This window comes from Mobula birostris, chromosome 12 (genome assembly GCF_030028105.1).
Source record: "Mobula birostris isolate sMobBir1 chromosome 12, sMobBir1.hap1, whole genome shotgun sequence".
NCBI classification, from domain to species: Eukaryota; Metazoa; Chordata; class Chondrichthyes; order Myliobatiformes; family Myliobatidae; genus Mobula; species Mobula birostris.
In genome coordinates, this window is record NC_092381.1 from 100,393,660 (window position 1) to 100,407,675 (window position 14,016).

Sequence of the window (14,016 nt, forward strand, 5' to 3'; positions counted from 1 at the left end):
TGAGCTGTTTTTACCTTTGGGAGTTTCTTCATTCAGCGCCTGAAAGGCAGGACCATTAGGGTTCCATATCCCCGTGATGACATAGGACTTCCCATCAGCACTCTTCCCCATGGACTCCTGAAAGCAAAACAAAAATAATATCAGCAGTCAGAAGGCAAATGTCAAAAGGATAAAGAGAAGTGTTGTGCCACACCCCTGAAAATACTCTCTACTGAAGAAGCATTGTCTCCTTCAAAGGAAAACACATCAACTACAATCATCCAAATATCATGGGGAAATGCCTGACAACATGCCACAATGCCTTTGTGAATTCCTTTGCCACTTTCAATGTTTTTGCCTCTCCCATTCACATTCCTGTTTTTTTTTGCCTTTATTATCTCTGTAGTTTTTCAACTTGTACTATCATCTCTTCTGTCATTTCCTCTCCCTGCCCTCCACACACTTTATTGGCTCTCACCCCACTTCTAAATTATAACATCCATTTACTATTCCCCAGTTCTGATAAAAGGATTTCACTTTTGAACCAGAGGGGAACACTTTGCTCATCTTTGAAAATACAGAAGAATCTTAAATTCATTCCTTTCAGGGTGGGTGTGGTTCTGTTAAAGACCCTGAGCTGGAGTTACACTCAAACTTCAGTTCTTGGTGGTGATGGGGCCCGCTCTTGGTGATCATGAATGGCTGCTTTTCGATATCCCAATGATGCAGCCTAGAAGTTGAGTGTGCCTTCAGGGCTCCGAGGTTTCGCAGTCCTGAGGACAAGCTAATACTTAGCTGATGCATCGTGGGAGAAAACAGAACATTGGAGTCAGCGGCTGTTGGAGACTGTGTACTCAACAAGCCGCGCGCTCTCTCTCTCTCTCATTGGTAAGGGAAAGATTGTTGACAATTTCTAAGTCACAGAACTCAGAAAAAAAACCTAAAAGGTTCTTAAAACCATAAACCAGTGAGTGGTTTTGCTATGTCTTCCCTCTTGCTGTGAAAGGAGGCACCTCTTTTCCGAAAGAGGGGGAGAGGGAGGGGGGGGGAGAGAGAGAGAGAGAGAGAGAGAGAGAGAGAGAGAGAGAGAGAGAGGAAAGAGGGGGGAGAGGGGAGGGGAGAAGGAGAGGGCAAGGGAGAGGGAGAGGGAGAGGGAGAGGGAGAGGGAGAGGGAATGCGCGCGCACGCCTGTGGTATGTTGAATTGTTGGGTGATCAATTAGTTTTTGTTGTACTGCAGATCATGGCCTTTATTGGGAGCTTTGCTATTGCTTGCTTGGCGGGTAGAGGGTGCTGATGCTCTTTTGCAGAAGTGGGTGGAGGTGGGGGAGGGGCATTGCTTGACTGCTGCTTGTGCGTGGGAAGGGGGGGCTTTGGGATTTTAACATTTTTATTGTCACTCATTCTTTGGGGCACTCTTCTGTTTCTGTGGATGTCTATGAAGAAAAGGGATTTCAGGATGCATATTGTATATATTTCTCTGCTATTAAACAGGACTATTGAACTACTGAAATAGCAGATGGGACTTCAAAATTCAAAGTTCAAAGTAAATTTTAATTATCAGAGTACATTAAGTATATGTCACTACATACAACCCTGAAATTCATTTCTCTGTAGGCAAACTCAGCAAATCAACAGAATAGTAATTATAACAGGATCAGTGAAAGATCATCCTGAGTGCAGAACACAACAAACTGTGCAAATGCAAATAAAAATAAATAACAATAAATAATGAGAACATGAGATAATGAGATAAAGAGTCCTGAAAGTGAGATCATTGGTTGTGGGAACATCTCAATGGATGGGCAAGAGCCTGATGGTTGTGGGGTAGTAACTGTTCTTGAACCTGGTGGTGCAAGTCCTGAACCTTCTACCCGACGGCAGCAGTGAGAAAAGAGCATGGCGTTGGTGGTGAGGATCTCTGATGATGGATGCTGCTTTCCAATGACAACATTTCACGTAGATGTGCTCAATGGTTGAGAGGGCTTTACCCATGATGTACTGGGCTGAATCCACTTGTAGGATTTTCTGCTCAAAGACATCGGTGCTTCCATACCAGGCCGTGATACAGCCAGTCAATACACTCTCCACTACACATCTGCAGAAGTTTGTCAAAATTTTTGATATCGTACTGAACTTCCACAGACTCCTAAGGAAGTAGAAGTGCTGCCGTGCTTTCTTTGCAGGACAGGTCCTCTCAAATAGTAACAGCCAAGAATTAAAAGATGCTGACCCTCTCCACCTCTGATCCTCCAATGAGGACTGGCTCATGGACCTCTGGTTTCCCTCTCTTGAAGTCTACAATCAGTTCCTTAGTCTTGCTAATATTAAGTGAAAGGTTGTTGTTCTGACGCCACTCAGCAAAATTTTCAATCTCCCTCCTGTATGCCGATTCATCACCATCTTTGAAGTAGATTGAATTGACTTTATTACTTACATCCTTCACATACATGAGTAAAAATTTTTACATTACATCTCCGTCTAAATGTGCAATGTGCAATTTATAGTAATTTGTAATAAATAGTGTGTACAACAGGACAGTCAATATAACATAAAAATACAATTTTATTAGTGTGAATTAATCAGTCTGATGGCCTGGTGGAAGAAGCTGTCCCGGAGTCTGGCTTTTATGCTGCGGTATGGCTTCCCGGTAGCAGCTGGAAGAGTTTGTGGCTGGGGTGACTCGGGTCCCCAATGACCCTTCGGGCCCTTTTTACACACCTGTCTTTGTAAATGTCCTGAATAGTGGGAAGTTCACATCTACAGATGGGCTAGGCTGTCCGCAGCACTCTCTGCAGAGTCCTGCGATCGAGGGAAACACAGTTCCCTACCAGGCAGTGATGCAGCAGTCAGGATGCTCTCAGTTATGCCCCTGTAGAAAGTTCTTAGGATATGATGGGCCATAACAAACTTCTTCAACAGACAAGAGCTGAAAGAGGCACCGTTGTGCTTTTTTCACCACACAGCTGGTATGTATAGACCACGTGAGATCCTCGGTGATGTGTATGCCAAGGAACTTAAAGCTGTTCATCTTCTCAACCCCAAATCCATTGATGCCAATAGGGGTTAGCCAATCTCCATTTCTCCTGTAGTCCACAACCAGCTCCTTTGTTTGTTTTCTTGACACCACTGTGTCAGGATGATGACTTCTTTGTAGACTGCCTCGTTATTATTCAAGATTAGGCCAATCAATGTAGTATCACCAGCAAAACTAATTAGTAGATTGGAGCTGTGGGTGGCGACACAGTCATGGGTATAGAGAGAGTAAAGGACAGGGCTTAGTACACAGCCTTGAGAGGCACCTGTGTTGAGGGTCAGAGGGGCAGAGATGTGGGAGCCCACTCTTACCACCTACCATCTGACAGGAAGGCCAGGAAGCAGGGTGAAGGCCATGGTCTCTGAACCTCTTGTCGAACCTGGAGGGGTTATGATGTTGAATGCTGAACTGTAGTCCAAGAACAGCATTCTCAGATAAACATCCTTCTTTCCAGATATGTAAGGACAGTGCGTAGAACTGTGGCTATTGCGTCATCTGTCGATCAGTTGTGTCCGTAGCTGAATATGGTATTGGAGCTGTGCTTACCCACACAGTCAATAGGTGTTATGCAAGTAGAGCATGGGGCTAAGCATACAACCCTATGGTGAGCTGTGCTGATGTTGAGGAGACGTTGCTGCCAATCTGAACCGACTGGGATCTACAAGTGAGGAAATTCAGCATCTAATTGCACAAAGAGGCATTGAGGCCAACGTCTTGGAGCTTATTGATTTTTTTTTGAGTGGATGAGGGAATTAAATGCTGAGCTGTAATCGATAAAGAGCATCTGATGTATGCAACTTTGCTGTTCAGATGTTCCAGGGTTGTATGAAGAGCCAATTAAATGGCATCTGCTGTGAACCTGTTGTGCGGGAGGCAAATTGGAATGGATCCAAGTTGCCACTCAGACGGGAGTTGATATCTTTCATCACCAGCCTCTCAAAACACTTCATCACTGTGGATGTAAGTGCAACTGGGTGATTGTCAGTAAGGTAGGTCACCATTCTCTTCTTAGTCACCGGTATAATTGAAGCCTGCTTGAAGCAGGTGGGTACCTCACAATGTCAACGTGAGAGGTTAAAGATCTCAGTGAACACACCAGCACTGGTCTGTTGTAGTAAATGACCAGGTACTCTGTCTGGTCCAGATGCTTTCCTTGGATTCACCCTCCTGAAGGCAGCCTGCAAGCCAGATTCAGATACTGAACTCAAAAGATAATCAGGAGATGTGGGGGTTCGTGATGGTTTCTCAATGTTCTGATGGGCAAATCAACCATAGAAGGCAAGTGAAGCGAAACTCCGTTGTTCCCCAAGTCACTCGATTCAACTATGTAGGAGGTTATGGCATTCCACCCTTCCACAGCTGTCGAGCATCCCTCGTTGATTCCAGTTTAGTCCAGAATCTCCACTTCACCCGTGAGATAGCTTACCGGAGATCATATCCGCACCTCTTGTAGCATTCTTTATCTCCAGCCTTGACTGTCTCTGATCTGGCCCTCAGCAAATTTCAGATCTCATGGTTCATCCTGGGCTTCTGATTGGCGAAGACTTTGAACGATTTAGTGGGGCACACTCTTCGACAGCTGTTTTAATCAAGTCCATTAAAACCCTGGTGTATTCATTCACATCTCTAGATGAGTGCTTGAACATGGACCAGTCCACTGATTCAGAGGAATGCAGCTCTAACACTGAAATATTCTCTCTGCATTGCACTGTAATGCTGGTCTGAGTTCAGTCACTCAAAACCACCTTCTGAGGCAAAAGTGTGCCTATGTCATAGCTGGCACTTCAACATAAGTAATTTTGAACTTAACCTCGTAATTAATCTGTTCACTCCAAACTCACCATGTCAAGCAGGTGCATGTCACTATTCCGCACATTTGTCCCTGGGCTCAAAAGCATACCAAAACATCTGAAAAACACAAAACACAGAAAACATCAAACAGTACTTCAAACAGAAGAGGGAAGTTGCAACTAACCTACTTTGACCATAAACTTATGTGTCCTATTGTAACATTTCCTTACAGAACAAGAGATTGTTTGGCCTATGGTGTCCTACTGCTCTCAGAGACTTCCAAAGAACCTCACTGCCTCAATTCATTCTCCTGCACTCCATTTGCTTTCATATTCCTATCATCCTCCATCTCCCATCAGCCAGTTAACCACACTAGAGGCAATTTATACTGGGTCAAATAACTCATCATTGCATCTCTGGTATGTGGGATGGAACCAGTGCACCCAGAGGAAATCTGCATGGTCACAAAGAGAACCTGTAAACCCCATGCACACAGCACTGAAAGTCCGCATCAAATATGGGTTGCTGGAACTGTGCAGGAGCAACATTAAATGTTGCGCCACTGTGGCATCAACTATCAAAGTGGTGGAAACTATGCCCCAACTTGAAAGCATGACATTCCCTTATAGCTTCAGCAACTGAATCAAAACCATATTTATTTTGAAACCTCAGCCACTTCTCATTCTACAGTGGAATACCAAAAGGCTGGCAAATTGTAAATGCACCTAAGGTTTTCCATGTGGGTTGCTGGAGGCAGGATCTCATGAGTTTGTGGAATTTGTAGAATAAAGCAGATTCTATTGAAAATGACACAAGTAATATGAACATGTTGGAAAGAATTACTTTCTTTGGACAGAAATTGTCAGATCTGTAAGCTATAAATTATTGTTTTTAAGTGAATTCAGAGACAATAATTATGCCAATTTCATTACAGAATGGAGTAGAAAATCTGTATTTCATGTACAAGACTTTCCACAGTACATTATGAAGAAAATATACACCAAGATCTCAAAATATACACTTATTGTAAATTCCAAACTATGCAAATACCATTAGTCTCTAATGAACAATTAAGTATTCCCTTTTAAGTATATTCTGGAAAAGAACAAGAGTATGACACAGGGAAATTATAGATCGGCACAATCAAATAAAATCCATATCTATTATTGACAGCTCACAGATCAAGGCATGCAGGCACACCATTTAGAATTTTCTGCAGCATTTGGGTCATAAACCTGACACTGATTGGAACAGTCCAATTAACATTAGTGGAACGTAGTTGCAAACTGACCCAGTTAGGAATTGTATATTCCAGGATTCTCAACATTTAGATGGGAAAATGGAAAAGGGATAGACCCAACAATTGAAATGTTGACTGATCGTTTCCATGGATGCTGCCCAACCTGCTGAGTTCCTCCAGCATGTTGAGAGTGTTGCTTTGTCCCCAGCATCTGCAGAGTATTTTGTGTTTAAGACTCAACAATTAAAGGTTGTAGAGAGAAGGATTGTAGCTGGAATCATTTTTGATGGAGCTGAGAAACAATGAGGGCCAGGAAACATCAGTGGGAACTGGAGTTAAGTAGTGGAATACCAGGGCGTCGTAAATCTGGAAAGTAAGGATGCAAGTAATAAAGGTAATGCAATAAACATACAAGCTTTGCTCTATATGTTAACTGGGAAATCCAAAGGAACAGTAATAGTGTAAAAACAAATGCATAGCCTGTATTAGTAGCAGTTTTCCACATCAGGATATACAGGAACCAATGAAGCTATTTTAACACGAGAAATGTGTGATAAGAAAGGGTTAAGTGATTAATTACTAGTTAAGGAGTCACTGTGAACATTATCACTGAGTATTCTACAACAGTGCTACATAGGAATTTAAGGTGTTTTTGTTCAGTCGTAAACTGGGGCTTAAAGCATGAAGCGTAATCTGGTGAGAACCTTAAAAATTCAATACATTACATCATATTAAGGCAAATGAATAGCAGCAGAAAAACTGGAACAACTATAAACTGAAAGACAATACTAGATCAAAGGTTTTTAATACTGCTACTGAATACTAAAGAAAAGACCTAGGAAAATGTCAGCACTCAGCAAAAATGGAACAAGGCATTGAATCAAAATCGGGTTTATTATAGAACATAGAACGGTAAAGCACAGGCCCTTTAGCCTACAATGTGTCACTTACATGTCAGGAAATTTTGCAACAGCTGTACAGAACAAGATATAAAAATTGCTATAAGTTACAATAAATAAAGACAAAAAAGTAGAAAACAACAGTAACACACATCAAAGTTGCTGGTGAACGCAGCAGGCCAGGCAGCATCTCTAGGAAGAGGTACAGTCGCCTGCTGCATTCACCAGCAACTTTGATGTGTGTTGCTTGAATTTCCAGCATCTGCAGAATCCCTGTTGTTTGCATTTTTAAGAAAACAACAGTAAGTGGAAGACAAAGATTGCAAGAATTTATGTAGAAATGTGAAAAGGAAATTACTTCATGAAATGTGAAATGAGGTAGAAAGAATTACTAAGAGGAACTGGGAAGCAGAAAAGAAATTAAATAAATGTGTTGCCTATTTTCACCACAAAGATACAGAAAACCTTTCAGAAATAATGGGGAACTACAGCTAGATGGCAGTGTGTGTTGTAAGGAAGACACCGACAAAGTAACACACAAAAAATGCTGGAGGAACTCAACATCTATGTAAAGCAGGGGTGGCCAATCTTTTACATTCCATGAGTCAATTTTTTCAGGCACAAGTTCAGATGCACCCTACAACTCCTGTACCCCCATTCAATTCTTGTAATACATTAATATAGACATATTTAGCATTTTTACATGATATATTGATTTAATATAAAAACAAGATAAACATTACTTACCTTAATGAGACTTTTGAGTCTGTTTTGATTTTACCAAGCTTTTAATGTTTGGAGTTAAATTAATTACCGAGAGCAGCACAGAGTTCTTCAAATTTGAATCAGTCAATCGTGCCTCATTTTGTTTTTAATCAATTTCATGTCTGAAAATACTTGTTCACATCTGTACGTTGTTCCGAAACAACAGATATAACTCTGGGCAAATTTTCTTAGTTCTGGAAAATGTTCACAGGGTAATGATCGCCAGAAATTAATCATGTCAGAAGCATTTGGGACTGAGGGAAGCTCATCAAGTTTCATGTTCAATAATGAATTTGTTTTCAAGTCAATAAGTTGCATTTGTATGTTAACTAGGTATCTTCATGATTTTTTGTTCACTATCACTTAGTGGGTCATTTTCACTAAATGAGTTTATAAATGCAAGTATGTAGTCTTCTTCTTTAGCAAAATCACAAAAATGACTTTCAAATGACCCTTGCAATAACCTGATTTTTTCAATATATTTTGTAAAATTGTAATTATCTTCAGCACATTCACTCTGCTCTTTTAAGTGTGGAAACTGGCTCAAATCCTCATTTTTTAACTGAGAGGTGAACAGTTTTAACTTCATCTTGAATGTATTGACATCATTTACTAAGCTAAGAAACAATTTGTTCTTGCCCTGGAGTTTCAAATTTAGATTATTGAGATGGTTGGTAACATCAACTAAAATCGCTAAATCAAATAGCCAATTGTTATCACATAAAAGGGCTCTTTCCTCAGGCAGCTCATTTTTCTCTTCTAGAAAATTATGACAGTATTTTTCAGTTTCCAAAATCTACTCAGAACCTGTCCTCTAGAAAGCTGAGGCACCTCACAATGAAGGACGAGATCGCCATATTCCAAATCTAACATGTCACAATATTCTCTGAACTCTCGTCTGTTTAATCCTCTTGCTCTAATTTTATTCACGCATTTCACAACCAGTAACAAAACATGCTTCAAGTTTAAAGTTTTTCCACACAGTGACTCTTGGTGTATAATGCAGTGATATTTTAGTCGAGGACGACCTAAAAAGTTTTCAAGCAAAGTTGCAGTCCCAGTGGCTTTACCTATCATTGACGGTGCTCCGTCAGTACAAACACCAATGAGCTTACTAGAATCTAGTTGTAGATTTTCTAGGCATGATTTTACTTTGTCAAATATGTCTGATCCTCTTGTTTTTCTATGAAGCGACAAGACAGATAAGTTCTTCAAAGATGCTAAAATTATCAATTCCTCTTATAAAAATGCTTAACTGGGCTACATCACATATGTCAGCAGATTCGTCCAAAGCCAAAGAAAAGAAAGTACAAGCACGGACAAGGTCTTTCAGTTGCTCAGATACATCATGACAAAGTTCTTTAGTGTATCTCGTAACGGTTTGCTTTGACAGAGCAATTTTGTCTACTTTCCTTTCGATATTTTTATCACCAAGACATCTTGCAAATATTTGGAGACAAGGCTTAACAATTTTTTCTCCATCAGAGAAAGACTTCCGTTTTTTGGCCAATGCTATAGCAATTCCGTAGGACACTTCTGTCATCGCCAAACTTTCACAACTTCTTTTAACAAATATATTTTGTCTTCTTTTCATTTCTTCCTTTTTCTTAATCACATATTCTTTCCGTAACTCAGACCCAAGCACTAGCTTCAGTTTTCCTTCTATTTCAGTCTGATGTGTTTTATAGTGTCTTTTAAGATCGTGTCTTCTATTATGTGAAAAAGTGTTTTCACAAACACTGCACAATGGTTTTCCTGATGGACCCGCTATAAATAAGAACTCATTTTCCCACTGCTCATTGAATTCACGCTTACTATCACTTTCTGCTTTTCTTTTGCTCATTTTCTTTTACACTGTGATGGGTAACTGAATGTAAAAACAAGGTTTAACTTTCAAAAAAGTACAAAACTGCAAATGTTCACAAAGGACGTACAAAGCACAACTCCGCAGTACACCAGTGTCAATTGTAAACTGGCAAAAACCTGCGACGCACCGCTGGTGCAGACGCCTGGCGCCTCAGGATCGAACAAGTATCAACCGTGTATTGAACAGTTATGGAACGACCGCAGAACAAAAGTCCTTCTTTCCTAGTTTTACTCATTGAACATTTTTTTTAATTGAAAACAGATTAATGTGAAAGAAGATAACATTCGCCAAAAGGTGTGCACGAAATAATAAAATCGCTAAAAATAATTGCTAAGTTTTAGATTTATTCTCAGTAAAACCATTTCTAGCTCTAAGCTACTTGAATTCCTGTTATAGATATTTTTTGCTACAAATCGGTTTTTGGTTAATACCGATTTGCATGAGTAGGCTTATTTTTTTATTATCATCACTGGGGTGCAATGCGCCACTTCTAATCATCCAATGCGCCATAGGTTGCCCATCCCTGATGTAAAGGAATAAAGAGTCGACGTTTCAGGCCAAGACCCTTCATCAGAATGGGTGTTAGCCCTAAACTTCAACTCTTTATTCCTTTCCACAGATACTCCTTGCCCTGCTAAGTTCCTCCAGCATTTTAACTGTGTTACTCTGGATTTCCAGCATCTGCACAATCTCATCTTTAGACAGACATGCAGAGATGAAGTGATTAAACAAGGATATGGAGACAGTGTAATGATGTGCAAAAATGTGACTTTTTTAAATGGTAAGTGATTGGAAAGTGTTGGTATCTTGGGGATAAGGATGTCCTTGCACAAAGTTAACATGCAAACGCAGCAATTAATTAGAAAGGTAAATGGAACACTGGCCTTTATTGAAGTGTGTTTGAGAGGAAAGACGTTTTGCTGCCTTGCTAGGATAGCATCTGGAATACTGCACAGAGCTTAGGATGATGGCACCTAATGGCAACTCCTTTGTTTGCATCTTCAGAAACAGCTCTATTTCTATCTTTAATATCTCTTTTTTTCCTTTTCAGGATTCTTTTGAAGACCCTGACCTGGAGTTACACGTTGACTTCGGTTCTTGGTGGAAATGGGACCCACTCTCAGGGCCTCACGACCGGCCGCTTTTCAATATGCCAATGATGCAGCCTTGAAGACTAGCGCGTCTTCAGGTTGCCGGATCTTCGTGGCTCTGGAGGCAGGCAGATTCGAGGCCAGTGCCGCTGCCTGATGTGCCATGGGAGTACACAGAAGATCGAAAGCAGCGGGCTGGCTGCTGGATGTGTGTCCAGATACTCTTTGGGCACAAAACTCGGAAAAAGTGACGCAACAGACTTAGATCAGTGAGTTGTTTTGTTATGTCTCCCCTCTCGCTGTGAAACAGGGACACCTCTTTTTCCTTTATTAGGGAGAGAGCGAGCCTATGATATCTCGAATTAATGGGTGAACGAGCAGTCTTTTGAGTACTGCAAGTCTGTGTCTTTACTGATGCTTTGCTGCACACTTGAGTGCTTGGTGGAGGGTGCAGGTTTTTGCTGGTGGGGGGAAGTGGGGGGTCGTTGCTTTGCTGCCTATGCGTGGGAGGGCTTTGGGGTTCTAACGTTTAGCTGTCATTCATTCTTTGGGGCACCCCTCTGTTTTCGTGGATGTTTGCGAAGAAAAAGAATTTCAGGATGTATATTGTATACATTTCTCTGACATTAAATGTACCTATTGAAAATATCTGATCTCCATCAATGATGCCCAATTACCATCAGCATAAACGTGTAGCACCAGAGGTTCAGTATGATCACTGTAAAGCCATTCCACAGGTGAAGTTGCAATTCCAAACCAAACTTGAATCAACAAAGGAGGCTTCACAGTTGTGGCAGAGCTTGAATACTATTACCTCTTATAAAGTTGAATCAAGCGATATGAGAGACAGTAGGGCTTTGTTTCCAGATGTGTTCAAAACCTTCCATGCTTCCCTGAGGGCTACGTCCTGGATTGATTCCGTTGAACGCTGTGTGACTGCCCTGTTTAAATCTGTAAATCTCTGCTGGTATGGATGCTGCTGAGTTACAGCAGTGGTGTGCCTCTGTGGGATTGCCGGTAATTAATGCGTGTGTGTTGAGTGGTGTGGATATTCATACCCCGGATGAATTGTTAATTCGATGCTTGTGTACAGTTGTACAGATGTTGGCAAGGCTGAAATCATAGTGCGAAAGTTTGACAACATGGCGGGCTCAGACCTTGTTTTAGTTCAGACTAGCGCTGACGTAACAGCGGTGGGTCTGCCAACGTCTACTGGTGACCCAGGTGAGGCGGGGCCATGGCGTGTCCATACTGTCAGGGAGGAAGAGAAGGGAGCCCAGCAGGCTGGGTCACAAGCTGAGTTGCCCGCAGTTGGGGGCAGAGATTTCAGAGACAGGGTTCTATCATTTCTAAGGAATGAGGGGTAAGAGTGGTCAGACTTGGAAAGTTTAATTAGTCCCAATCCCCCAGTGAACAGTGAGAGTTTTTTGGGAACATTGTCCGTGCACCCAGTGTTTTGAGCTGCCTTTGAGGAAGTGTGTGGCAGCATTGGGCCGGATGCCAAATTTAAACGAGGGACTGTGTGGTTCACCCAGTCGAAGCCAATGGTGGTACGGCCCGGGGAAGTAGCGAGAGTGATGGGGACCCCCAAATTTCCCAGAGTGCCTGAGGGTGAAGCCCTCTTAGTGGATGCTCCGGAAGACCATGACAGGGAGTCTGGGTTTGTAACTGGGGGTGTATTACACAGCATCCACACAAACGTGATTACCCAGTTTGGCAGGGCCGAAGGCCGATTCCCCTAGACCAGCGGTCCCCAACCACCGGGCTGCGGACCAGTACCGGGCCGCAAAGCATGCGCTACCGGGCTGCGAGGAAGTTATATGATTTGGCGATATGAGTTAGCTACACCTTCCCTCATTCCCTGTCACGGCCACTGTTGAGCCATTACGCATGCGAGGTCATTACCCGCGCGTCATCCACGTCAGCGCGAAAAGGAGATCAACTCCTCGAGCTTGCAAATGACGGCGGGCTGGAAAGTACGTTGGACATAACATCTCTGCCGGCATTCTGGATCAAAGTCAAGGCTAAAAATCCTGAGGTAGCCACGAAAGCACTGAAAAAGTTGCTTCCATTTCCAACATACCTCTGCAATGAATGCAACGAAAACTAAACTGCGGAACAGACTGGACATAAGGAACCCCGTTCGATTATCGCTGTCTCCCATCACCCTTCGATAGGACCGTGTTGTTGCAGGAACACAAGCCCAGGGCTCCCACTGATTCAGCGATATTGGTGTGTTGCAATGCTTTCATATGTTCATACGGGAAAAACATGCGCTGCGTGTTTAATATCCAAAGGTTACTTAAAATATTATAATGCTATTGACTTATATAACCATATAACAATTACAGCACGGAAACAGGCCATCTCTCCCCTTCTAGTCCGTGCCCAACGCTACTCTCACCTAGTCCCACCGACCTGCACTCAGCCCATAACCCTCCATTCCTTTCCTGTCCATATACCTAACCAATTTTTCTTTAAATGATAATATCGAACCTGCCTCTACCACTTCTACTGGAAGTTCGTTCAACACTTATTTCAAGCTCCCCTGATAATTGACTTATCACTATATTCATGCGAGGAAAATATGCACTGTGTGTTTAATATTAAATTCGTTAGATAAACCCTTTTAGAAAGGAAATTGAGTGTATTAGCCACTTATCACCGATATTCCGGTCATGAATAAGACCCCCCCCCCCGAACAGAATCGCCAAAAACGATTTGTAGAAAGAAATCGTACACGCATGCCAAATCACGCATGCGCACTGGTGCCCGCGCAAGGCTTCATGGTCATTGTAGTCTTTCCTGGGGAAAACCCAGCGTATTTGACTGCTACTCTTGTCCATTGGCAACCCTACCACCACCCCCCACCCCCCGTTGGCCGGTCCGCAAGAATGTTCTCAATATGAAACCGGTCCACAGTGCGAGAAAGGTTAGGGACCCCTGCCTTAGACGAACGCAAGCTGGGCGAGCCTGAGGGTTACACCTAGTATTTACAAGACTAAACTTGATAATTTTTTAGGTGGTATTGAATCAAGGGGTATAGGGCTCGCACAAGAAAGTGGCCTCGGTAAGGCAGGATCTCACCAGGGCCCAAACTGTCTTCTCTAACCTCCACTTGCACTCTCAGCATCTTTATAGTGAGCATGGAGAGCTTGCTGCAAATAAAGGAGAACTCTTCATACTCCATATCCTCCTATGTGAATTAGACAACCGGCACCTTTGCTTTCCTGGGATGTGCCATTATTCAGTGTAGTACACCTGCTAGCTCATGCTCCAGCCATTTAAAAGATGCTGGTAAACAATGATTGGTAGTAACTGGTTTTAACTGCTGCTCAACACTCATAA

At 42.3% G+C, this 14,016-nt stretch overlaps 1 protein-coding gene across 6 annotated transcripts in view; it reads right to left on the reverse strand.

Annotated features, from left to right (window-relative positions):
• LOC140206146 (rab GTPase-activating protein 1-like) overlaps window positions 1-14,016 on the reverse strand; it is a 568,372-nt gene that overhangs the window by 455,476 nt on the left and 98,880 nt on the right. For all 6 annotated transcript variants that reach the window (XM_072274372.1, XM_072274373.1, XM_072274374.1 and 3 more), the window contains 2 exons: window positions 4,857-4,923; window positions 15-117 (listed from right to left, as the gene is read on the reverse strand). In XM_072274372.1, the coding sequence (XP_072130473.1) occupies window positions 15-117; window positions 4,857-4,923 (170 nt within the window). The remainder of the gene's footprint in view (window positions 1-14; window positions 118-4,856; window positions 4,924-14,016) is intronic.